The sequence below is a fragment of the Chamaea fasciata genome, unplaced genomic scaffold (assembly GCF_029207755.1).
Source record: "Chamaea fasciata isolate MVZ Bird 193981 ecotype frontalis unplaced genomic scaffold, bChaFas1.0.hap1 SCAF_24, whole genome shotgun sequence".
Lineage (NCBI taxonomy): Eukaryota > Metazoa > Chordata > Aves > Passeriformes > Sylviidae > Chamaea > Chamaea fasciata.
The window spans coordinates 283,614-308,439 of NW_027094109.1; the positions used below are offsets into that span (position 1 = coordinate 283,614).

The 24,826-nt window shown below is 44.4% G+C and overlaps 1 protein-coding gene across 4 annotated transcripts in view; it reads left to right on the forward strand.

Moving 5' to 3' along the window:
• APLP2 (amyloid beta precursor like protein 2) overlaps positions 1-22,452 on the forward strand; it is a 47,239-nt gene extending 24,787 nt beyond the window's left edge. Inside the window, exons 4-18 of one of the 4 annotated variants that reach the window (XM_066203617.1) lie at positions 1,387-1,499; positions 2,977-3,146; positions 4,008-4,219; positions 5,828-5,995; positions 7,952-8,067; positions 8,697-8,771; positions 9,966-10,124; positions 10,555-10,683; positions 14,462-14,561; positions 15,098-15,268; positions 15,837-15,872; positions 18,579-18,661; positions 19,487-19,561; positions 20,038-20,193; positions 20,915-22,452. In XM_066203617.1, coding sequence (XP_066059714.1) covers positions 1,387-1,499; positions 2,977-3,146; positions 4,008-4,219; positions 5,828-5,995; positions 7,952-8,067; positions 8,697-8,771; positions 9,966-10,124; positions 10,555-10,683; positions 14,462-14,561; positions 15,098-15,268; positions 15,837-15,872; positions 18,579-18,661; positions 19,487-19,561; positions 20,038-20,193; positions 20,915-21,016 — 1,865 coding nt within the window. In that variant the 3' untranslated portion in view covers positions 21,017-22,452. The remainder of the gene's footprint in view (positions 1-1,386; positions 1,500-2,976; positions 3,147-4,007; positions 4,220-5,827; positions 5,996-7,951; positions 8,068-8,696; positions 8,772-9,965; positions 10,125-10,554; positions 10,684-14,461; positions 14,562-15,097; positions 15,269-15,836; positions 15,873-18,578; positions 18,662-19,486; positions 19,562-20,037; positions 20,194-20,914) is intronic. The other 3 variants (XM_066203618.1, XM_066203619.1, XM_066203620.1) reach the window with 3 other exon arrangements.
• Positions 22,453-24,826: the final 2,374 nt, after the last annotated feature.

Consider the following 24,826-nt stretch of genomic DNA (forward strand, 5'->3'; position numbering starts at 1 on the left):
TTAGTTTAAAATGTAAGTATTTGCCAAGGGATGATGAAGGTAATTTGATTTCATTGTCTTCAGTTATCAGGTAATCCAGCTCTAAACTGTTTTAACTTCTCTGTACTTTGTAGATGTGTCCATGATCTTTTAGTATCAAAAGTAAGGAGCTGCAAAAAAAAAAAAGGTTATGTGAACAATATTTAAAATATATTTTGAAAAGATGGCGTGAAAGATTGGTTAGACAAAGAATTTTGCTTTGTGGAGACTCTGTGAGAAAAAGTCTTTGACTTAAAAGCTTTTCTCCAATTTTAACAAATGACTCCTAAAACTGCTGGTCATGTGTGCAGGGAATGCTGCTTTGAAACACTTGGGCTGAGATCTTTTCCTGGTCTTCTCAGAGTATCTAGCTCTCTCCTTATTTTAAAATGACTGAATGCAGCATTTGAATCTGCAAGAAAGAAAGAAAAACCTCAGCTTGGAGAAAATTTCACATTTGGATTCCTGCAGCAGTGTTTTCTGGGACTTGTGGGGTAGGAACAGGAAATGATGCTAATCTAATTCTGATCCTTAATTCATATGTGTTCGTACCAAAATGAATGACGATGGAAATTCAGGCTAAATAGCTTTTAAGTCCAACTAAATTAGAGTCTGTACAGAAGACTCTTTCTCCCATCTTCCTCAAAAGCCAAAGTCTGGGTTTCACACAAAGATTGTGTCAAAGCTTCTTCATGCTAGTGAGATTGTGGTTATCTAGATATTGGAATGCAGTATTTGCTGACTGGTTGTACTCTGATATTTAGGCTGTATAGTTTTTATTTTCAAGCCCTCTGTGTTTGGGTTAGGGCAGTGAATGTGCTGCAGTTGATCTTTAATTAAACTATCTGGAAAAAAAAAAAACAAAGCTTAACCAAACAAGTCTTGCTCAAATACTGAAAACATAGATAACACTCTCAGCATATAAAAATTTCCAGGCTGTTACAGCAGCAGATGGAATGAAGGAACTTTGGGATGATGCAGCTCATTTGAAAATAGGTGATTAAGTAGTGATTAAGTAAACTTCCTAGTGCAGACACAGTCTTTTAAAGATTTGAGTGAAATCTCTTCAGACAATCCTTTCATGGAAGAACAACTATTTATTAATTTTGCACTGTAAACTCTGCCTTCAGTTCAGCTTTAGGGGTCAGCCCAGTCACCCCATGCTCATGGTTTTACCTTGGAATCTCTGAGGCTCTGTTTTTCTTTAGATTCTCAGAAATAATTTTCAGAGTTGGTGTGACTTGTCTTTAAGAATATAGCAAGCCTTCAAGGCACATGCACAGAGTGCCCTTTGGGGGAGTTCTGATGGAGGCTTTATTTGCTGTTGGAACCTGGATGAGTGTGAACTGTGGCCATTGTGTTTTTCAGTGGGTGAGTTTGTAAGTGATGTCCTCCTGGTTCCCGAGAAATGCCGGTTCTTCCACAAGGAGCGCATGGATGTGTGTGAAAGCCACCAGCACTGGCACACTGTGGCAAAGGAGGTAATGGAGCCACTGGGACAGGAGTGTTTATTCTGGATCTGTCCACTTGGATGCTTGTAGTGTTTCTCTCTGTATTGCTATTCCCATGTTCCTATCAATGAACTGAGGCAGACAGCAAGGAAATAAAAATTTAAAAGTACTCAGGTGACTTAAAAAACCTGTGTAGCAATTGAGTTATTCTTCATGAAAAGCTGTCCTAAATAGCTTATCCATATCACAGAGCCAGGAATTGAAATCAGCTCTCTGGGATACTGCTTTAACCAATGGTTCATCCCTCTTTCTTTTCTTTTTACAGGGAGATACAGTGGGCATAGGATATTTCCTATTTTTCTTGCACATTTTGCTTTTATGTACCTTCTGCTGGGGATTTGGTTGGGAGGGCTTGCCTGGGAGCAAACTGATTTTTGTTGGGACTGATTAGTGGAGGTTTTACATAAGAGAGGGATTATATTCTCAGAATAAATCCAGCCCATGATTTTGGGGGGTTGGGTTTGTGGTTTTTTTTATCTCAGTAGCTAAACTGTTGCAAAAGCTCAGCACTCCCATTTGAAGCTGGGGTAATATAAATAAGATCATGACAGAATGTATGTGTTTTCTATTTTGTAGAAGCAACAATTGTAGAATCAGCAACATAAAGACCAATTGTTAACCAGATGAGGTTAAGGATGCTCCACTTATGATCCCTATTTCTTTAAGAACCTGTGAGCAAAAATCCATCTAAATAAAGCTGTACTAGAGGAATTGTCTTTTAATTGAGGGTAAACTTGTTAATGTCTAGAAAATTGAAAAATCATGTACTTGAAATACAGTTGGAGAACTTTTTCAGCAATATTTCGCTCATTTAAAATCTGTGCTGTAACAAAGCAAAGCCCAAAAGGGTTCTGATGGGTATAATAAAGCTTTTCTTCTTTCTTTTCTGGGCACCTCAAAGCCAAGTATTTCCTTAGCTTAAGAGAAGTGTGGACATAATGTCTAAGCATAGTTTACATTTGACTTTTTCTTGAGTTACCTGAATGATTTTCATCTGCAGCATGGTAAAATGATCATGACACAAAGTCCATTTGAGCAATTATTAACTTGCTCCAATGTAAAGTTTAATAGAGAAAATTTAATGAAATGCCCAGCCCAGTAAACACCCTTTCTGGTTCTTTCAAGTATTCTCCCTTGAGTTGGCACAATATGTTTTGGTTTTTTTCCTGAACTTTGTCAGGTTGACAAACCAGCAGTTGTTGGGGCTGGGGTGTGAAATGTTAACACCAGGAAGTACTGGGTGTTTCTGAATCTGGGACTTTTTTTTTTTTTTTTTGAGACTATAAGTTTCAAATACACTTTCCTTTGATGTTCAGATTTAGGTCATATGTTGCTGTTGTTTTTGCTGTAAAACTTAAACCATTCTTGGGATCTCTGATAGGCAAACTTGAGCTTTACCCAAAGGAAGAGCATGATGCTGAACTGACATGAATGGCTCCCCTTTCAGGCCTGTCTGACAGAAGGGATGATCCTGCACAGCTACGGGATGCTGCTGCCCTGCGGAGTAGACCAGTTCCACGGAACAGAATATGTGTGCTGTCCTCAGAATAAAGTTGTGGATGAGGCTCTGTCCAAAGAGGAAGAGGATGAGGATGAAGACTATGATCTTTACAAGAGGTAGAGTTCTTACTGGTGTAGATGTTGACAGCTTTGTATCATGAAGCTGCTGTGTGGGAATATTTCACACAGCAACTCCCTTGTGGTGAGGATTGTGCAAATTTCTGTGCTTCTGATTTTCCTGAAGGAGTGTCCTGAGGTTGAAGAAGTTTGCAGTGCCCCTTTTCCTGGAGGAGCTAAACACCCCCTCTCCCTTCATCCTGCAGAGAGTTTGGGTCATTCAGCCTCAAGAAGAGAAGGCTCCAGGGAGACCATAGAGCCCTTTCCAATGCCTAAACAGGCTCCAGGAGAGGTGGAGAGGGTCTTCGGACAAGGGTCTGCAGGGGTGGGACAAGGGGGAATGGCTTCACCCTGCCAGAGGGCAGGGTTAGATGGGATACTGGGAAGGAATTCTTCCCTGTGAGGATGGTGAGGCCCTAGCATGGGCTGCCTAGAGAAGCTGTGACTGCCCCATTCCTGGAAGTGTCCAGGGCCAGGTTGGATGAGGCTTGGAGCAGCCTGGGATGGTGGTAGGTGTCCCTGCCCACGGAATGGGGTGGAACAGCATGGGCTTTAAGGTCCTTCCCTACCCAAACGATTCTGGGATTCTACAGTAGGAACTTGCCCCGAGGTTAGACTTTCACTTATTGAAAAATGGAAAGAGGCCACATGAAGCCAGAGCCGTGGAGAAACTCCGCCTGCAGCAGCAGGAGAGTAATGAGGGTTGTCGTCCCCTTGCTGTGAGTGATGGGCTAATCAATAGCTGGTACACTTCCTTTTCTCATTTCTGGTGTTTCTAGAACAGGTGGAAAGAATTATTATTCTGGTGCATCCAAGTGATTAGCCTTAACTTTACTCCCTAATTTATCTGTGTCCTTCCAGTGAGTTCCCTACAGAGGCAGGTGTAGAAGACTTCACAGGAACAGCTGTGGAGGAAGATGAGGATGATGAAGGGGAAGAGGAGGAGGATGTGGTGGAAGACCGTGATTACTATTATGACAGCTACAAGGTTGACGACTACAATGAAGAGACTCCCACAGAGCCCAGCAACCACAAGGCTATGGCTGAAAAAGAAGTGAGCAGTGACATGAAATGTAAGACACATTCCAGTCCACAGGCCTCCTGCTCCCTTGAGATCATTCCTGGTGGCTATCAGTTAGTGTTGGGGGTTTGATCAAGTCAGTAAGTGCTGCTTAGAAGTTTTATTTGACAGATAAGTTAGCAAACAGAGGAAAGCTGATGATGCTTGTTTCAAGTGTTGAAATTACCTCTCTAGAGCATGGGCCATATGTTTCCAGATAAACAGCAGTTCTGCTGGCAGAGAGCCCAGTGTATGGCATGTTGAACAAGCACCTCATGAAGGTCCAGTGATGAGTCAGAAAAGCCATATCTGCAAATTTTGTAAAATCTTAAAGGGACATTTGGGGTACACTGTAAATTTAAAATCTGGTGGTTTATACCAGCTTAAAATGAAGAAGCTGAAGGTGATGGGCCGTACTCTTCAGAGATGCCATCTGGTCATTTTAGGGTGAGGATCATCCTTGGTGCTGCCTTTGCATAAATGCTTCTCTTCCACAAAAGAAAGTCAGCTAGCACAACTGCCCCAACTTTATAAAATGTTATGGTATACTTTCTGTAGTAATAGAATCTACTGTGCTGGTGATGGCTTTTGTTCAGTGATAGGTGCCCTTGCAGAGGGCTCATGGTGTGGTGCCTCAGCACTATGTGATGTCCTACACTTTGCATGTAGAAGTGTCTGCAGAGGAGGGAGGAGCAGGGAGGGAATGAAATTCAATTAGCTACAGATCACTGAATCATTGCCAGCAGTTCTTGCAGCTTTTTGGTAAAATGCCAGCATGCTGCAGATAATTTTCCTTGCTGAAACAAGGCTTAGCTCATATGTGTACAGGGCTGTTGCAGATCAGCAGGTGTAAGAGGCTTGGAGGAACATGATTGGGGTGTCTGTTTTGGGGGTATACAGTTTTTTTCCTGAAGTACTATGAACAGTTGATAATTTATACATTATATCTGCTGTCTTGCCTCAAAACGACCCAGCTGCTATTGCTGTCTCACCATGTGCCATGTGCCATTCATCCCCTGTGCCATGGCTATATGAAGTTTTAATATTTGGTGCATAGATGTTTCAAACCTTAAAACCTCAGTGTCTGAGGCTGGCATGGAGATCACTCCTTTTGTTTAGCCTGCTTTTTCACTTACTCCTGCACCTGCCCTCTAAGATGTGGAGTGTCTGTCCAGGCAGTGTGCAGTGGACTGGACATTCTTTGATGCTTTAAGCAGCCCTAATTGACTGGCTTTCCATGCTGTTGGTTTTGTAGAGTGGAGGTTCTTCCACTGGGGCACCTGGGGCATAATGCTATGGCAACAGCAGAGCAGATTCTTGCTGTCCCAGCCCCTGGCTCTGGAGAAGTTTCTCACAGATTATAGCTCCATGTAGAGACAGAGCAAGGTGCTTGGCTATCTCCAAAGCACCTCACGCAGGCATCTCCCTGACCAGCTTGTGATGGATGCTTTGGAATGTTAAACCCCGCAAAACTGACAGAAGCCCTTGGGTTGGTGCAGCAGCGATGCTGAGGCCGGTGCCTCAGAGGAAGGGGTGAAGTAGAGCCACCTCTGCATCATGTAAATCGCTTGGCAAGGCCTGTGCTCCTCACCAGCTCACGTTCTCACCCATCTCCACACAGCTGTCTGCTCCCAGGAGGCCATGACAGGGCCCTGCCGGGCTGTGATGCCTCGTTGGTACTTCGATCCTAACAAGAGAAAATGCATTCGCTTTATATATGGAGGCTGCGGAGGCAACAGGAACAATTTTGAGTCAGAGGAGTATTGTATGGCTGTGTGTAAAAAGATGAGTAAGTCCTGCCTCCTACTGGCCTTTTGCAGCTGGCCACTGTCTGTCTGGCGTGTGGTGTCTCCTCCTCCTTCCATTGGGCAATAGAGGACCCGTCTGTAGCTTATCCCTTTGGTTCTGGTGTCTGTCCCTTTGCAGCAGTCTCCTCCTGTCTCTGCTTCTCTAGGTCTGTAGGGTGGTTGTTCCTGAGGAGAGTGCCCCATACCATATGCTGTCTCTACTCCCTGGTGACTTGAAGCTCTTGCTGCGGGCTCAGCTGTCGTCTTCCAGATCTATTGCAGGGACTAGGGGTGTCTCTGACCCCTTGCCTAACTGGCTTTTTAATCAAAATATATTTAAGGAAGCCCTTAAGCTTTCCCTAATTGTGTTACCATGCATATGTTTGACAGTAGATCCTGAAAAACAGGCTACTGTTCTCCTGGTATTAGGGATTTTCTTGCCATCTTAATTTTGGAAAATTTCAGACCAGTAGTATAGAATTCGGATTCCCATTTTCAGCTTGGTATGAAATACAAATCACAACTCAATCCCTGTGTTTTTGAGTGCTTAAGGTTTTTGGCACCAATTTCAGCTGGCTTTTATGTCAGATGATAAAACTACCAGAAACATTTTAACCTCCTTATTAATCTTATTGTTGAACTCCAGCACTTCCACTTCAGCTACCATTAAAGCTTTTGAAAGGCTTTTTGTGTTATCTGGGGCTTGGCAGCCTGACAATACAGCCATAATCCTGTGTACAAAATGTGCTTCATGCAAGTGCTTTAGATTGGGCTGATCTGACTGAGGTGGTGAAAGAAAAGATGCAGATGTCAGGAGCTTTTTGTACAAAAGATTGTCCTGTTACAGAAGGATTTGGGGCTGGGAAGAGAGTTCTCTGTGTCCAAGCCTGGTTCAGAAATGCCAGGAGCAGGGCCAGAATACAGGACTGATGTGACATTGTCCCTTGCACACAAGAGTGCCTGTGTTGTATGTTGTCATTGTTTCCCCCTAGAGAGGGAAGGTTGGTGGGCGGAGTGCATGCTAAACTCTTAGCCAGTGTTCGTGCTGAAGTGCCAGGTATTTTTTTTCTGAAGCATGCTGTCTTTAATGACATGTTGGAGGAGTTTCCACCTGAATAACTAATATGGATGACACGTTGCCTTAACTGTCCCTTTGTGCCTTCCCTCAAGCAAAGGGCAACAACAGAGTGCATCATGTTTGCCACAAATCTTTCAGAAAGGCTCTGGGGTGTGTAGTTCCTAAAACTGTAGCACAGGAATACTTTCGGCACTGCCTGAACTGCAGTATATAGAATACAGAGCTCTTGATGTGAATTCTGTGGATGCTTGAAGTTTATCAGTTCTGAAATTTTGTTTTTCCCCTTGTTGAATTTGGATGTCTTGAAGTTACAAACCATCCAGTGTAGTGGACAAGTCACTTTGTCACACTGAGCCTCCTTCTGTTGCTGTCTTGTCTAATATCATTGCCTGTAAGTCCTGAGTGGTGCATCTGATAGGGAAGGTAGGTTTGAAGTGTAAAATACTGGTTTTGTGAAAATTTATTGTCAAACTTCCTAATCGTATTAATGATGTCTGGAGCCAGCTTGTCAGCAAACAGCTAATGCACAGAATGTCACTTAAACCATCCAAAGCCCATGTGGAAGGGAAGGGAAAATGAATTCTTTATCTTGCCATGCCAGGCACTGTGTTTCTGGAGCTGAGTGCTGCTCACCTCAGCACTGTGAAGGCCAAACAGTGTTGGGAGCTGTGGTCATTGCTGCCATTTGGGCTGATGGAGCTGATGTTGGACAGAAAATTGGAACCATAAAGATTCCAAAACAGACTCTGGAAGGTGGTGGTTCAGTAGGCTCAGCTTGCCAGATGATTAATTAGGCAGGCATGGAGGTTCCTCTCCTTGCCCTCTGCAATCCAGGATTGCAGGTTTCTGATGCTCTGCTTACCCTTCCCTCTTCGTGCAGTGCCAACTGATGATGTGGATGTCTACTTTGAAACCCCTGCTGATGACAACGAGCATGCCCGCTTCCAGAAGGCCAAGGAGCAGCTGGAGGTCAGGCACCACAACCGCATGGACCGGGTGAGCGTCAGCCTTCAGGCTTTGTGCTGGGCCATTGTTCTGTGTAGGGTTGCTGCTCCTGTTTTGCTGATGTCCTGGTTTAGGGAGTCACCCTAGGACAACTGAAAAAATTGGTGGTGAAGTAACTTGCTTTCCAGTTTCCAGCCTTCTGTGTGTTTCTTTCAGTACGATCACACCGTAGGAGTCAGATTTTTAGTTCTCCAGTGTTGGGAGAGAGGAGTTAGATTAGATGATGGGAAGAAATTCTTTACTTCAGCACTTTAATCTGCTAAAGCCCTGGCACAGGTTGCCCAGAGAGGATGTGAATTCCCCATACCTGGAGGTGTTTAAGGCCAGGTTGGACAGAGCTTGGAGCAGTCTGGTCTAGTAGGTGGTGTCCCTGCCCATGGCAAGGGGTGGAACAAGATGAGCTTTAAGGTCCCTTCCAGCCCAAACCGTTCTGGGATTCTGTGAAGCTTGGCTTGTTACTCAGAGGGATTAAGTGCTAGACTTAAACCCCACAACAGCTCTTTTGTGCCTTCAAAACCCAGCCAGGCTGTGCTAGGATCTGCCTGTGAAGGCAAATCAGCTCATAAAGATAAGATTTAAATTTGTGTGTTGTTCATGTGTTCTGTCCTTTTCCTGTCTAGGTGAAAAAGGAGTGGGAGGAAGCAGAGCACCAGGCTGTAAATCTCCCCAAGGCAGAAAGGCAGACTCTGATCCAGGTAAGAGTGAAAGGATCTAAAGGGGAAAGTTACTGTGAGAGATTGCAATATTCAGAGCCAAAAGACAACTGAGATTCAAGAACAGCCTTCCTGCTCTGTCAACAGCTGCCTTTTAGAGGAGATTTGATTCAATTGCTTGCTTTGTTCTTAAAACTGGAGATGATCTGATACTATGCCAGGTCCTTTCCTACAAACACTAGTAGAAAGTGATCTCGCTCCTCAAGCGTAGCAACAGTGGAGCCAAATTGTAATTTCAGACCTTTGGCCTGTTTTGCACTAACCACTGGCTTCAGAGCCTGGTTCAGTCAGCCCTGGCTCTCTGGGCACACGTTTCCTGCTCGGGCAGACTTAGTGAAAACAGCTTAGACAGCAGATAAAGCTGGTTTGCTGCCAAAATGCTAATCTTGTGCCTTATGAGGAGAGTTCACTTGGACTGGGAAGTTAATGAGAGATTGCAGTGTGGGATCATTAGGGGAAGGCTCTTCTGGCAGTGACAACTCTGTGAATTTCTCTCAGACCAGCATTCAACTAAGTGATTGACTCCAGCTTTTAAGCCCACTTTGGATTTTATCCTGGAACACAGTTTTCTGTCTGCATTTTTTAATATACGTCACTGTTTGGAACTATGTGCAAATCCAGAAGTTTGTCATTATCTCTGTTGAAGCATAACACTTAGTGGACTATGCTGATTGGTTTGGAAATGAGGGTTATGACCTTTCTAAAAGAATACAGAGAGATTTGATCTGAAGGTGTGCTGATGGAAAATTCCCTATGCAGTACCTTTGTAAACTTGCAAATTCAAATTAATGGCTCCAGGCTGAAGGGATCAATCCTGTTCTCATATTGCAGGGTTGGAGGAAAGAGTTAATATTGTGTCAATTCTTCAGCACAACCTGGATCTCCCAACCCCTACGTAGTCTTTAAGTGCAAGGTCCTTTTCACTCTTCAGACCTTTTAAATGGCTTGTGAAGGAAGTTTGGAAGGCAAATTATTGCTACTGAATTTGCAGAGATGAAATCTGCATCCATGCCTTTCTCTCCTAACTGTAAATGGAGTTTGACAGCCTTTGTTAGTTCCAAGGGATTTCAGGAATTGTTGGTCACACAGTGCATTTCTTTGTTCTAGCACTGTCAGGCCATGGTGGAATGAATCACTTTGGATACAACTGTTCACACATTACTTTCTTTGTTCTAGCACTTCCAGGCCATGGTGAAATCTCTGGAGAAAGAAGCAGCGAGTGAGAAGCAGCAGCTGGTGGAGACTCACCTGGCTCGTGTGGAAGCCATGCTGAACGATCGCCGTCGCATCGCCCTGGAAAACTACCTGGCTGCCCTGCAGGCTGACCCACCACGTGTGAGTTTCTTCCCAACACATTTTCCAGTAGGATAGCACTGGGTAAGGTGGCAGGTGGGAATGTCTTGGTGAGAAGATTGCCTGTGACTTGCAGAAACTGCGAATTAGTTCCTAGGAAAGCTTGTGCATTGTGGAAGTTGCTGTTGCAGACTTAGTGGTGGTGCTGCAGTGGGTCTGTAACTGGCTCCCTCTCCTTCCTGCCTGGGGAATAAAACTCTGCTTTGTTTGGTGTTCTTAAGGCACTGTTCATAATCTGTGGTGTTCTGAGTCAAACAGGCCTAATTAAAAAAAAAAAAAAAAAATCCCAGGGCTGAATGCAGGTGACAGATCGGTCCAGCATCAGTGTAGGCTCACACCTGAAGTGCTGTTTTCCGCTGTGGATTTGGGTTGACTCCAGTGGTTTGACCTGTTCCCTGCTCACGTTCTGCAGCCCCACCGCATCCTGCAGGCCCTGAAGCGTTATGTCCGTGCCGAGAACAAGGACAGGCTGCACACCATCCGCCACTACCAGCACGTCCTGGCAGTGGATCCGGAGAAGGCTGCACAGATGAAATCCCAGGTATGAGTGAGTTTCTGTCATGGGAGCCATTGTTGCCCAGCCCTGGCTGTCGGAGGCTCTGGAAGCTGTGTGTTGCTTGGTACTACAGCAGCTTCATCCTCCTTCTTCTGGAGCTCTTCTTCTCTCCTGTGCTTACTTCCTGTAACCACACATGCTCCTTGCATGGTTTTCCTTGGTGCCTGACTCAGTGTTAAAAATTTAAGCTCTGTTTTATACCTTGTTGGTCACCATGACTAGTTGAGGGTTTAGAACTAGGTAAGTATCAGTTCTATGTTTCCTTTTATCAAGCACCCCTGAAATTTATTTGCTGGGGACTTAGTTATCTTGAACAGGCTTCCTCACTTCTAACTATGTTTTCCTTTCCTTAGGCTTGTTCTTCATAGTACCTGTGTTTGGGGTTTGTGGGAATTCTCTTGTGCCCCTGCAGGGTTATTGCCTGGTTTCCAAAGCATAATTCATAACCCTTTCCAAGCACTTGATCAATGTTGATAGCTTTATCAGAAAGTCTGGTTTTGATGAGTTTATGTTGTACCATTTGTCATGGTTTAACATAGCTTGGTTTTTAGTTAAAGAGAAAATCCATCAGTTACAGAAGTGATTCTCTGCGAGGACTGCTAAAAGCTTCCTCCAGACCCAACAGAACCGATCAGCTGGCTCGTTCTGAATGCTGACACCCTGTTAAACCACTTAAGAAAACTGAACATGCATCTGTGAAATCCCATTTAAAAATGAACAAGCCCTGGGAAAAACTCTCTTGCTTCCAGCCTTTGAAAAGATAACTGGACACTGGCTGGGCCAGGCCCCGCTCTGCCAGCTCAGCCTGCAGCATGGCACTGCTCAGCTGAGATTCTGCCACTGCTGAGTTCCAGCCGCAGCTGGTGGGCCAGGCTGGCTCCACGCGGCTTTGTGGCTAAGAACAGAGGCACCCCTGCACACAAAGCAGCCTTGTGGCTGGAATTGAATGTGGCAGGGGCCAGAAAACAGCCATGCAGCCAGAATGGCTGCCACCTGGCCGAGATCACATGGCTATTTGCAGGCCCAGGAGAGATATCCACTCCCTCAGTGCACAGATGAAACTTGCAGACATTAATCCTCTCTTGAGTGAGAGGAAAAGGAAGGGGTGAAGACATACAAAGAAAAGAACATGGGGACACCAAAGTCAGTGAAGAAGGAGTCAAATCCCAGATGGGAGGAGAATGAGGAGATGCCTTAGTCTTGGGCTGAAATTCTATTGTAAGGCTATGGTGAAGGCATAATTGATGCATCAGACTATTTTTTTCCCCTGTAACTCATGGAATGCATTGGAGGGATGTAGCGTTCTAACCACAGCTATGAGCAGAGTCACCTGTGTTGAAGCAAGCAGATGTTGGAAGTATCTGATCCAATGAGAAGCTTGAACAGAGAGAAACGAGAGAGATGAAAAATGATGCCCCAGGAATGGAAGAAAACCTCTGTTCCCTGAGATAAAAAAACTTTTGTTTCTGTACTAGAACAGCTTATCCTTAAAATTGCTCCCCAATAAGCTGAAATTACCTGTAGTGGTAGTTGTGGAAAACTACCAAACCATGGGAGGGACATCATGATTGCAGATTTCTGGGCAGCTGCTATTTGTGAAAAATAAAATCAGAAGAGAACTGTTTCTTGGAAATATCTTCATGGCATGGCAGGAGAGACTCCCCTCCCTAGGTCAACTGAAGAAAGATTATTTAAAAAGTGGCAAAACAACAGGAAATACCAAATTTGTCTCTTTACGTTGTCAGTGGGAAAAAGAAATTAAAGTTGGGGGGAGGAGAAGTGTTCTGGAGGTTTATTCTGATATCTTTTTTTTTTTCTTCTTTATTAACAGAATTAAACTGGGTTTTTTATTTCCTCTAAAGTTTTGAGTCTGCTTTGCTCTCCTCCTAATCCTTATTTTGCAGCAGAAAATGAGTAAATAATTCTAGTGGCTGCACTGGCGTTTGGCCAACACTAGAATCACTACACCATTACACTGTATTTTACTTCTGAACAGCCAGAAAATCCTTTTCCTTCTGCTGGGTAGATAGTGTATGTGAATATGTTGCTTCAAACCTGGCCATTGTACTTGTAAGAGTTTCATCGCAGATACTCTGCAAGTCTTTGGAATTATGTTGATACTTGTTTTCACTTGTTTTAAAATGGTGAAAGATGTGCTCTAAGGGTCAACTGATTCAAAATTCAAATCAAGAATAGCCTGTTAACAGTGAAAGATGTGTTTGGAAGGGTGTGTCCTTTTTCAGGTTCAGAGAGATCTTGCTGTCCAGTTTCAGCTTTAGGAATGTTTTCCTAGTCCCAGTTTGTGGCTGGTATGCTGCGCATCTTTGAATTCTGCAAGGCGAAAAAGATAAGCAAGAAGAATAAAGAATGGAGAGCTGCAGGAAGACAGTGCAGTGGAGCACATCCAGTGCTGCCAAGAGGAAGAAATAGGCGCTGAGGAAAAAATGCATAAAAGAACTGTATAACCAGGAGGTGGAAACATCCTGGGTTAAGGGTAGGACAGGGTCTGGAGCCTGTTGCTGTCATCTCTGGTGAGGGGTAGAGTGGTGTCACAGTGATTTTCCAGAAGCAAACCTCACACTGGGAGGTGGCAGGTTCCATGAGTTCCACTGTGTTTCTGGGTGTTGGCAGTGAACCTTCACCTCGTGTCTCCTGGTCTCCCCCAGCTTGTGGGATTCTTGTTAAACTGCACATCCCCAGGAGGAGTGGTGGCAACTGTGGTGGTTAAGATGGTGCTTGACTCTGCATGTGGAATTCATGGTCATGTTTTCAGAGACATGTCAAGCTCAGCCCGGCCCAGTGCTTTGTTCTGCTGCTGCAACAAGCCCAGGAGAGAGTGTGTGAACTGTGTTCTTAAGCTAAACCCTAAACAGTCCTTAATTCATTCTGAAGGCTGCAGTGTCAACAAATCGACGTACGGGGGATGTGGGTGGTGCAGTTCAGCTTCCATTCCCTTTAGTTTTTACATACACTCTAAGCTTTTCAGTCGATTTCTTTGACTGACAAGCTGCCACATGCAAAATGAAATTGTTTTCATCCTTGCTCTTAAAGGTCAAGCACACATCCAACTGTGAAACAGGTCCGTCTGACTCTTTAGCTTTTTATAATGTTTGGCCATCCATGTAAATGTTTTCCTTGCTGTCCTTGATCCCTGATTATGCAGCATCCTCTTCAGGTCAGGCGTGACTTCACCGCTGGATTTAATGTGCTTGGGAGGAGTGATTTGAGCTTGCCCAGAACTTGAATGTATTTCTCAAAGGAAGGGGGAGCACTGCTGCCGTGAGTGGGTGTAGGACAAATGTAATGCCACTGTTGGTTTGAAAGGCACCTTTGTTCTGAAACCAGAGCTGATAAAATATCCTGTCTGCTCCTTTTGCCTGTATCTTTTCTAGCAGTCAGGAATGATAATCCATTTCATAATGCAGCTACAGGAGATGAATTGTGACTATGTTGGTCATATGGGAAATACCACCCTTGGTGGCATTTTAGTGTTTCCAGTGGAGAGCTGGTTACAGTGAGAGTCAGCTGAATCCTTTCTTACTCCCAACATTTCCCAGACTTCTGAGAGCACTGTCTACAGACGGCCAGTTCTAGTGAAGTGTGAGAACATTGGTGAGAGAATTGGACTGGATGGATCTGTGTCTCCTATTGCCTACCATGGCAGATCCACCAGTAATAGATACTTATTGAGCAAGGAAGGAACTGGTACCGTGAAGTAACTGAGAGTATTTGCTTACTCCAACACACTCTTTTACATCTGCAGGTGATGACACATCTTCATGTGATTGAGGAACGGATGAATCAAAGCTTATCTTTGCTCTACAAGGTGCCGTATGTGGCTGAAGAAATCCAGGATGAGATTGGTGAGTGTGTGTGCCAGCCCCTATGCTGCTGTGTAAGGACTCCCAAGTTTTTTTATCCAATGAGCTCCTAAAAGATTGCTTTCTCATTTGAGGGGGTGTCCTTGACAACAAGCACTTGGGCTCAGGGAAGATACTGTCTGGATGTTACAAAATAGCCAGTCAGAATAGCTTGTTCCCAAGAATTTTCACTGTCCATTAAAAAAAGAAATCAACAATGCTCAGAATAGCAAAGCTGTCTCTCTAAGGGAGATGAAAAAGGTGTAAAAAAATCCCAGATGCTTCCTCCCCTTATAGGTTAATTCCCATCTTTCCAAAATGTCTTGCCACATCAAACCTCTTGGCTCTTATTTGAATGTATTTCTAACCAGTGCCTTTACTGAGAATTCCAGATGAGATATGCAAGATAAAATAACCTGGCAGCCCTGAGAGCAGTGTTCCCCTGCAGTCCTGCCTCAGCCTTGTTCAAACCATCTGCCTCTCTCTGTCGCTGCCAGGTTTCGTGCAGTTTGTGTAATAATTCCTCTTACTCCTTTCAGATGAGCTGCTACAGGAGCAGCATGCAGATATGGATCAGTTCACATCCTCCATTTCTGAGTCCCAGGTGGATGTCAGAGTGAGCTCAGAGGAGAGTGAAGAAATTCCCCTGGAGGGCAAACCTTTCCACCCATTCCAGGTGAAAACCTTCCCAGCCCTGCCTGAAAGTGAAGGTATGTGGAACTGAACACTGGGTTCACTGGTGATTTTCCTTAGACAGTAGGCTCAGCTGGAACAGAGAAAGCTCCATCTCTTTGGGTGATGTAGAGTAAAGCAGTTGCCCTGACAGGACTCTGACTGGAGAAGCAGTGCTGCAAGTAAGGTCTGCTGAGCTGCTCTGATGATTTTCTGATTCTTCTCTTTGCAAAATTGTCCTCTCTTTTCATTTTGCAGCGAGTGTTAAGTTTTTACAGTGTGTCTTGCCTCTGGATTTAATTTTCAGTCTTTAACAAAAATGTTTTTGTGTAATGTTAAATCTTTGCGCTGTGACCTGCTGAAGGGCTGAAGGAATTCCCTTTTTTTTAAAAAAAATATGTTTATCTATTTTTTGTATCATTGGGTGTTGACAGCTGATGTGTGCGTGTGTATTTAATTTAAAAAAAGCTTAAACAAGAGTCCTGAGCTTAAAGCTGTAGACTAAAAGCTTTTCCCAGGGTCTGAGTCAGAAATCATGCACAAGCCTTTTTTCCTTTCTCTCTTAATCTCCTTTCTCTGCTATTTTTTTGTTTTCCCTCCTGCTAGATCCTCAGCCGGATTTGTACCATCCAATGAAAAAAGGTTGGTTCTAAGCTGCTCCCTCACAGTGCTTTCAATCACTCTCCTACCTCCTCAGTGTGTTTGATAGCTTCATTTTAGTTCCTTACTCACCTTGATTTTCATTTCCCTGCTTTCACTTAGATGAGTTATGTTCAGTTTTGCTTGTTTAGGCCTAGTGTTAAAGAATCCAGCTAGTCTGAGCATCTGGTTGTGTGTGCTCCTCCCTGATGGGCTCACACAGGTCTCGAAGTGCCTGGAGTGGCTCTTAGCCCTTGGGAAAGGTGGCCTTGGCCAGTGTCTGCAGTGGTGCTTTGCATCTCTCCATGTGTGACACTTCTCAGATTAAACCCTACTGTGTTGGTGGGGAATAGTCCAGAGGCTCTTCGCCTCCTGTGGAACCTGTCCTTGATGCCCCATGACACCACTGAACAAGGAATGAGTATTTTTCAGGACGCAGGCTGTTTCCCATCTAAATGTCCTTATAGAGTGCAGCTAGTATGGGGCAGATAAATCAGGAGATTCCTCCTCCATGTTTGTGCTTTCTTCAGCATCACCTTCCCACATATAGCATCTCTCCATACCAGCAGAGTGTGTGTGGTTTTCCATTTCTCCCTTAACTCAGGATTAATTCTGCAGTAGCTCAGTGCTTGGCTAAAAAGCAGCTTTAAGAGCAGCATAGAAATAGTAGCATTAAATAATGTCTCTGTTAGTGGTATGAAATCAGCGAAAGATCAGTAGAAAAGAAAGGCTCTTGCAGAGCAGTGCTGCATGAGCTGTGTGTAGAGTAAACCCAGTGTTTTAATCAGCCTTTGGTTCCAAATATATTGTGTATATCTCAAAGGAGAGCAAAAGGATTTTGCTAATAACCATTTCATGTGAGCACACGTAGTTTTGTAACACGATGATGGCCAAATAGCTTGAAACTATTCTCATAATCCGTGTTTCTCTGCAAATGTAAGTCACCTTCATCTCTCTTGTGGAACAGTGTACAGTGTGCTGACTGCTCTGGCAGGAATTGGGACAGACTTTAGTTTGATTTTTTTATTAATTAAATTTTTGGGCAACTGCTTTGTTGACTTGAGGATGATAAATTTGTGCTAGTTCTCCCTGTCTGGGTAAATACAAGAGTATCTGATGACCTGGGGATAAGGATTGTCCTCCACTTGTTCCTCCTCTCCCTTCCCTTTTCATTGAATTGCTCAAGGGCTTTGAGGGAGTTTTGGTGGGGTTGAGGGGCGGGGGGGTATTTTGTGCAGGTGTGTGTTTTTGGTTTTTTTTCCCGATGAGGTATATAATTTAAACTGTGCCTTTGAGCTACATAGAACTGGGTCTGTTACTTAGTACAGCACACTGTGACAAATAGCAGAGCTCAGTGCAGAAACTGAACTCTCAGCCCTGGAGACTGTGCTGGGTTGGCTTCTGAGACTAGACTAAAGCAACCATAGGCCAAAAGCTGATACAGTAGTTCTGTACAAACTATTTGTGGCTGGTTTCTCCTGAAAATCCCAGTCATTGACTTCCGCAATAACATGACCTGCTTCAACAGTTGTGAGAAGTCAGACTGTCAGTCTTGGCCGTGCTTGGAATGTGATTACTGCCTCCAAAGAAAAATGTGATGCACTAAAAGCTGAGATGCTTCATAGTGAAATGTTATATCTGTGGCATTTTCAGGCAATACAAACTTGTCACTGTAAAAACTTGCCTTCAAGACAAGTAGCCTTTCCTTGCATCTTGTCAAAGAACATGCTGCCAATTCCAGCAGCAGTTGACGTAATGTTTTGGGCACCTTGCAAGCTCAGCAGTTTGTGCAGGGGAGGGGTTTGCAGTCACCAGCAAAGCCTGAAGTGCTGTAGTAGAATTTCCCCCACACCATTGGAAAGGTTTGAGGCTTCACTGTCCTGCTTTTGAACTAGTGCGTCACAGGTCATTACATTGTGCCTACCACTGGTGGAACACCGGTGTTCTCCTAACATGCTGTGTTATGTCAGGTCAAGGCAGTTTGCATCAGACTCTCTTACTGATGTGATCTATTTATAAATGCTTTGGATCAAAACAGTTTATGCAGAGCCTTCTGTTAATTGATATTCTTCTCTTGAGCCAGTGCTGGTTCCAGCCTGGAAAGTGGGGTCGTAGTGCTCTGGTACAAAGGCTGGTGTAGTTCTCTGCTCCTCCCTTGCCCTGGGATTTATTGTTTCTGGGCTTGTGCCAGGTATGGGACTGCAGCTCATTACAGAGCCGTGCCGGGTGACCTTGGAATTCTCATTCCCGAGGCACTTGCTGATGCGCCTGACTCCAGCAGAGTGGGCGATGCTACAAGCATTCCCTGTGTGCTGGCTCTTGGCAGATGAATGTGTCCACTCCTGTCCGGGGTCAGGGAGAGGTGTTGGTGACCCAGGGTGACATCTGCAGCCGTTACTGTGTGTTATGCCTTGTCTGGGGCCATCTAACAGAAGCACTTAACAGTGTGGATTGACACCTCAGCCTGATTTTGGTGGTGTGTCCTGTCTGCTCCTCTCATTGTCCCCTCATTTCCCCTCATTAACAGCGCTCCTAATCACTTGTCACTGTAGCTTGTGAGCTGCCATCTGACGCAGCAGCATGAGGACAGGTTAATACCCAGTGGTCTGTGCAGTTAAACACACGATCCATGGCAGCTCTACACAGAGTAGGTGAACCTTCCAAAATGTTCCTAAGGGCTGATGGGCTCTCCTTGCTCTTTTGGTGCAGGTTCTGGCATGACCGAGCTGGATGGGCTGATTGGTGCTGAAGAAAAAGTGATTAACAGCAAAAACAAGGTGGATGAAAATGTGGTGAGTTCTCCACCTTTATTTTGTGAAATTAAACCTGACGTGGACACTAATTAATAGCAGTGGCTTGTTTCCATATCTCGTTCCAGCTCACAGAATGTCAGTGTGCTCGTTATCCATATGGTGTGGGGGAGTCAGTTCGGTGGCTACTGTAGATTCTTAATACTGATCCGCATCAGAAGGGTGGGAGGGGGAGGGAAGGAGAGAGCTTCAGATCTTTGGCAGTCTGAGAACTCTCTGATTTAGGAATGCTTTTCCCAAGCAGAGACCCTTTGATTTCCTTTTATTTTCACTTGGTAGCTCACTCTCTGAACACACTGAATGCTGATGTGTTCTGTCTGTGTTACCAGGTATTTTTCATGGCAGAGAAGGCCTCACCTTCCTCTGAGGTGAGCGACCCAGCAGCAGTTGCCTCTGTCCACAGAGTTAAGAATTCTCTAGGTTCTAGTGACAGGCATTTCACCTCAGTTCCATGGGTATAAAAAAATTAACAAGTCAGCTTTTTGAGTTCCTTTCAATACTGTTCTAAAGCCACAGGTTAGATCTTACATAACAGAAATGATGGGTCCAAAGTTAGCACCTATTTTCTCTTTTGTTTTTTTTTCTTTGGGGCTTTAGTTTGAGGTAGTCTGGAGGTAATTAGCTGTAATACTATCTCTGGTGCCTGTATAAGAGTTGGAGAACATTCCATGCTGTTGAGAGCAGAGGGGAGTTGGTAGAGTGGTCCTGAGCCTTCATTCCTTAAAGGTCTGTTGTCTTTCTTCCTCTTCCTTCTCTTCCCTTTTTTGTGTGGATCCTACCATAATCGACTTTTGTGGCCGTTTTTAGGTAATTGATGAAACCCTTGATGTGAAGGAGATGATTTTCAATGCGGAGCGTGTTGGAGGGCTGGTCGATGAGCCGGTACGTTTGTGGCTGCTGAATCCAGGGACTGGCAAATTCCTAAAGCTGGATTTTGATTCCCATTTTTACCATGAATTCAGGGTTTGGTGCCTGGATGCTGCTCTGGGGGCTCGTGCAGAGTGAAATACAATACTGCCCTTAATACATAAAGATGTAAACAGTGAACACACATTAGATATTAACTTGACCCCTAATACAAAAGTGTTTTGTGGGATAGGGAAGTGATGTGGGCCAGTGTCTTTCCAGAGCTAGTAAGTGGGGAAAGAATTTTGCATTCATTATCTTTCTGATGGAATATTTAGAGGTGAAATATTTAGGGGTGAATACTTAGGGGTGATATATACACACTGTCTAGTGTATAATCAGTCATATCTCGATACCACAGACGGTCAAAGACCTTACTAGTCACCGTGGTTTAGGTTTGTGTTCAGCAATGCACCTCCCTCATTGCTTTTCCTCTGTTTTCTTCCCTGCAGGATAATGACAGCTCCCTCCGTGATGACTTCGGCTTCAGCAGCAGTGCCCTTATTGGGCTGTTGGTGATTGCTGTTGCCATAGCTACAGTTATAGTCATCAGCTTGGTGATGCTGAGGAAGAGGCAGTATGGAACCATCAGCCATGGAATTGTGGAGGTGAGAAACAGCTCCGTAAGTGAGGATGAAAATAGTCAGTGTTGAATCACTTGTGTGTGGGGGTAGAGGATGGCAGGAGCTGCCAGGCCATGCAGAGTTCTGCTTCTGGCTGGGTAGGAATTAACTCGTTCCTCAGTGTGCAGGTGCCAGTTCCCAGTGTGCTGTGCTGGCACATGCCACTCCTGAGTTACATTTGCTTATCACTAGGATTCAATTAGGCTTCCCTGGCTCTCTCAGGGTAGGATTTAGCAGTAAATGAGCTTTTCAGGCAGTATCTTCAGCAGGGTAGTCAGTCAATCCATAGCAATTTGTCCTCCCAGCTAATTGACAGTTAAGATGTTGTGATTGGCCAAATGCTGAAGAGCAGCTCCTTCTTCCTTGCACATTTCTATGACAACTTAATGGAGCCCAGAGAAAGCTGTTTTTCCCTTTGCCCCACCCATGCACGAAATCATAACAACCTCTTTAATGAGAGAAGTGGGTCCCTGATTTGCAGTGTTGGCTGAGCAGTGGCAGATTTGTGAGAACATCCCCACAGGGGATTAGATGGGCAGGAAGCATCAGCTCCTGAACAAGCAACTCCATTACCTTTTGCAGTTTACCTTTTTTCTCTATTTACTGCTCACCACGGTATTCACTCGGTGTTTGTCTGTTGCCTCTTGTTCTGTGGAATCAATCGTGGAAGTGTCCCTTTGACCAGTGTCATGTGTTTTTTCCAAAGGTTGACCCGATGCTCACCCCTGAGGAGCGGCATCTGAGCAAGATGCAAAACCATGGCTATGAGAATCCCACTTACAAATACCTGGAGCAGATGCAGATATAAAAGAGATGAAGATAGAATAGCCCCGACAGGAAAAGGTGCCGGGTGAAGGGCCAAAGTAGTCCAGTGTTTTGGATCAACTACTGACCAACAGTTGCTTCAAGAGGACTTCATCTTACATTCAGAACTCCTGGATCATTAAGACTATAATTACTACTGTAGAGTTGCAATTTCCATTCTTTTAAATGGGTGAAGAAATGATAATATAACAATATGATATATAAATCTCCTTAAATGGGAAAAATGGATCTATTGCTGATATTTGACTGAGATGTAGGGGTTTTTTTTTAAATAATCTGAAAAATACCAGTTCTGTTGTACTGTTGTCTGATAGAAGCTCTATATATATAAAAATGGGAAATGTTGATTTTTATTTCTGATAGACCACCTGTATATTGAGGGTGATTTGTACCAGCCTACCTTGAAAAAAGGAGACAGTTGTGGCTCTTCAGTCATTTTGGCTTTTATATATAAAGCATTATTCTTTTTTCCTTTTTTTTTTTTTTTTTTTTTTAAGTGAATTTCGCTGGGAGTTGCAAAGAGATTAATTTAGGAGTAGGAGCTATTACAGCATAAGCAAGGAAGCAATTGGGAATGGTAACTAACAAAATTCCTTATAACAAGAAAAAAAGAAAAAGAGAAAAAAACAAAACACCTTCCCGCCCCCCAGTCTTCAAATGCCAGTGGTGTGCACCCTGCTGCTTAGCAGCTTGGGCTCTAGGAATCAAGACTCCCTGGAGGCAAGGAGTTAAAAGGCTTCTAGCATCTCTGTTTATAGTTATTCTAGTGGAATGTTAGAACATGGTTTGTGCATTCTGATGTCTGCACATTCCCCTTCTAGATTCAGTTCTGCTCTAGAGTTGGAAGTTCTGGTATTGCATTGAAATCCTCTGTTCTCTGCCAGTTTCCTTCAGTACTCACCTGGCATTAACAGCCCCCTCTTGCTACTACTTTCTAATTTCCCCAGCTCTCCTGCCTCATCAACATGGTAAGTAGTTAAGAGCTGCAGGTTTTTGAGCCTTTGCATCTCCCTGGGCCAGAAATGACAAATCACTGCAATAACTGGGACCTTGGGAGCTGACAAACACAGAGCTCTCTTAGCTGGGGAGGGAAGAGAGTGACATGTCGGGAAATGGATGCTGCCTGCTTTAAGGGAAATGGGATGCATAGGCCCCAAGAAGACCAAAAGGGGCATTGTTCCACTCACCATCATCACGTCTTTGTAATGCTTGTATAGTTGGTGTTAATGCTCATGGCTTTTTTAAATCTGGGGGTTCTGGTAACCTGTGGTGTATTTTTTCTATTTTTCCTGTGACTTTATTTTTTCTTCCCCTTTCTGTGTTTCTTCCCACTATGCACAGATTTACCTGCAAACTCCTTAGTGTGGTCTGTGGGGAATGTACAAAGTTTAAACACATCAATAAACACTTCAACTTCCAGATTGTTTCTTCTCTTTATTCATGGGCTCGTTTTAATTCCCCCTCCTCCCACCATGTTCTGGCAAACCCACAAGACTTCCCTGACAGTGAGAAAGACTGTACAGGTATTGATGTATAACCATGCCTGGAGTCTTTTGTGGTATTGTCAGATCCTGACGATCTTTGTGGTGAGGAGGAGGCAGAATGCTAAACCAACGGCCGGATCCTGAGTAGCGTTAAAGCAGCTGGTGGAGTACAGGTTGGGGAGAGCTGGGGCTGCCTTTGGCTGCTTGTGGAAGATCCTGCAGATGGTTCTCCCCATTCCCAGGATGCAGATTGTTGCTCGCACAGTCTGTGGTAGCAAGCGGAGCCAAAGCTCTCTGCAGTCAAGCTGTTCTGTCCCTGGCCATCCACCTGCACTTCTTGGGAGCCAGTGGGACCCTGTGCTGTGTGCTCAGAGCCTGTGATACCCACAGGCCTCAGGAATGGGGCTGGGCAGAAGGACAGCAGGAAATCTTAGAATTCCTAGATATGAAGGCATGGAAAATGACCTCAGAGTGACACAGTTTCTGTGGTTGCTTCTTGTGGATGGCCAGATCTGAAATAATTAAAGTCATAGAGCCCAGAGCAGGAATCAGCTAATTAAGGTTAGTGCTCACTGTATTGCTGCTGCTGCTGTTTTATGAGGAGAAATAACTTTGGTTTAAGTCACTCTTCCAAAACACCTAAAACTAACAGCCTGTAAAGCTCAAAGCTGTTTCTGCTCCCATGTGTCATTCCTATTCTTTGAGGTGTGACCTCAAGCACAGATTCCTCCTCTTTCATCTCAGTGAAATGTCCAAAGAGTCATTGCTACTTGAATGTCATTTTAGAGGTAAATAGAATTAATTTTCCTCCATACTGATCTGTGCATTTCCCAATAGGTCAGGAGAAAGAGAGGGAAAGGAGGAAAAAAAGGAGGTTTAGCAATTGTGAACAGGAAGCACTTGCATGTCCTGTTTCTCCTTGAATATGGGCTCCTTGGTTCCACTGGAACCTCCATATTCTGGTTAAATTATTCAGACACCGAGGAAAGAGCAGATGCTGTCCTAGAAAATGCCGTCTGCTGGCTTGTCACAGCTACTTGGGAAAGATTTTTGATTTTAAATTAAATATAATTAAAATTATGCCAAAGCATATCTGCAGCCCAAAGCCATTCTTGGACTGCACCCTCAGGTAGGGTGGCCTGCAAGTGAAACGAATTACAGAGGCTGCAGATTGATTTCCAGAACTGAATTTGGGTATTAGATTTTTCCTTTGATAAGTTCTATTAGTCCTGCCTGCAAAATAAATGCATCAGGCTGGAATCAAAGTCTATTAGTTCCACTCTTTGGCACAGACTGTCAAGCACTCGGGACAGATTCTTTAGAATGGGTTTTGACCACAGCTTCTGAAAAGTCATATTTAAACTTAGCTGCTTGAAGATGGATGCTAAGGCATGTCCCAAGTGTTCCTGGTATCAGCTGTGCAAGTGGAGGGGCTGATCCCAGCAAAGTGGTGACGGGGTAGTTTGGGGAAATATCAGCAGTTTCATGGCACTAAGATGCTTAAATGATTCAGAGCACAGTGGAGCAGTTGGTTGGGGGAAGACTTGCAGCACGTTTTAGAGAGTTCTATTTCAACAGAAAAACCGATTTTAAAGAAAAAGTGCTTTAAGAGGAGCAGTGTAGCTCTCTGGTGAGGAAACAGGATGTTTAAGAAGGGCCTTGGGGAATGCTGAGCAGAGGAAGTGCTGGGTCAGCTTGTCTCCCTTCTGAAGCTGTTTTTAGCCCTCCTGCAAGGGCACAGTGATGAATGTCAGACCCCTTCTGTGCTCAGGAACAAGTGAATGGGATGTGGGTGGATTGATTTCACCAGCCTTACGTGTCTCTGATGTGCAGAGCAACACTTGCGTGAAGTGTGGTTTTGATCATTTAGTCCTGGCCAACAGAAGCGACTAAAGGTGCTTGTGAGGAGCTCGAGGTGGTGATGCAGTGCCTGGAGCCTTTCCTTGTTGCCCCATCAAAAGGTGACATTCACCTGATGGAGTGCATAAACCCTCCTAATCCTTTGACCTGGGTGTTTCAGGTAGTGTTTGAGAGCTGCAAGTCTCAAGGTGAGGTGTCCTTTTGGTCCAGCATGAGTGTGGTGCCTAAAGTTGGTGCCACCGCACAGGAATTTGGGTGGTCTCCAGAGCAGGTGCAACTAAGTCAGTGGCAGCAGTGGCTTTGTTATGGTGACAAAGGCTACCAGGTTTGCACAGCGAGGGGCAGCAGTGATGAGCCAGAAAACGACAGTTTTTAGAGGACATAGTAGAGTACGGTAGAGAAAGCAAGAGTGAGTGGAGCCATTCCTGCTTTCAGGTCTCAGTGGGACC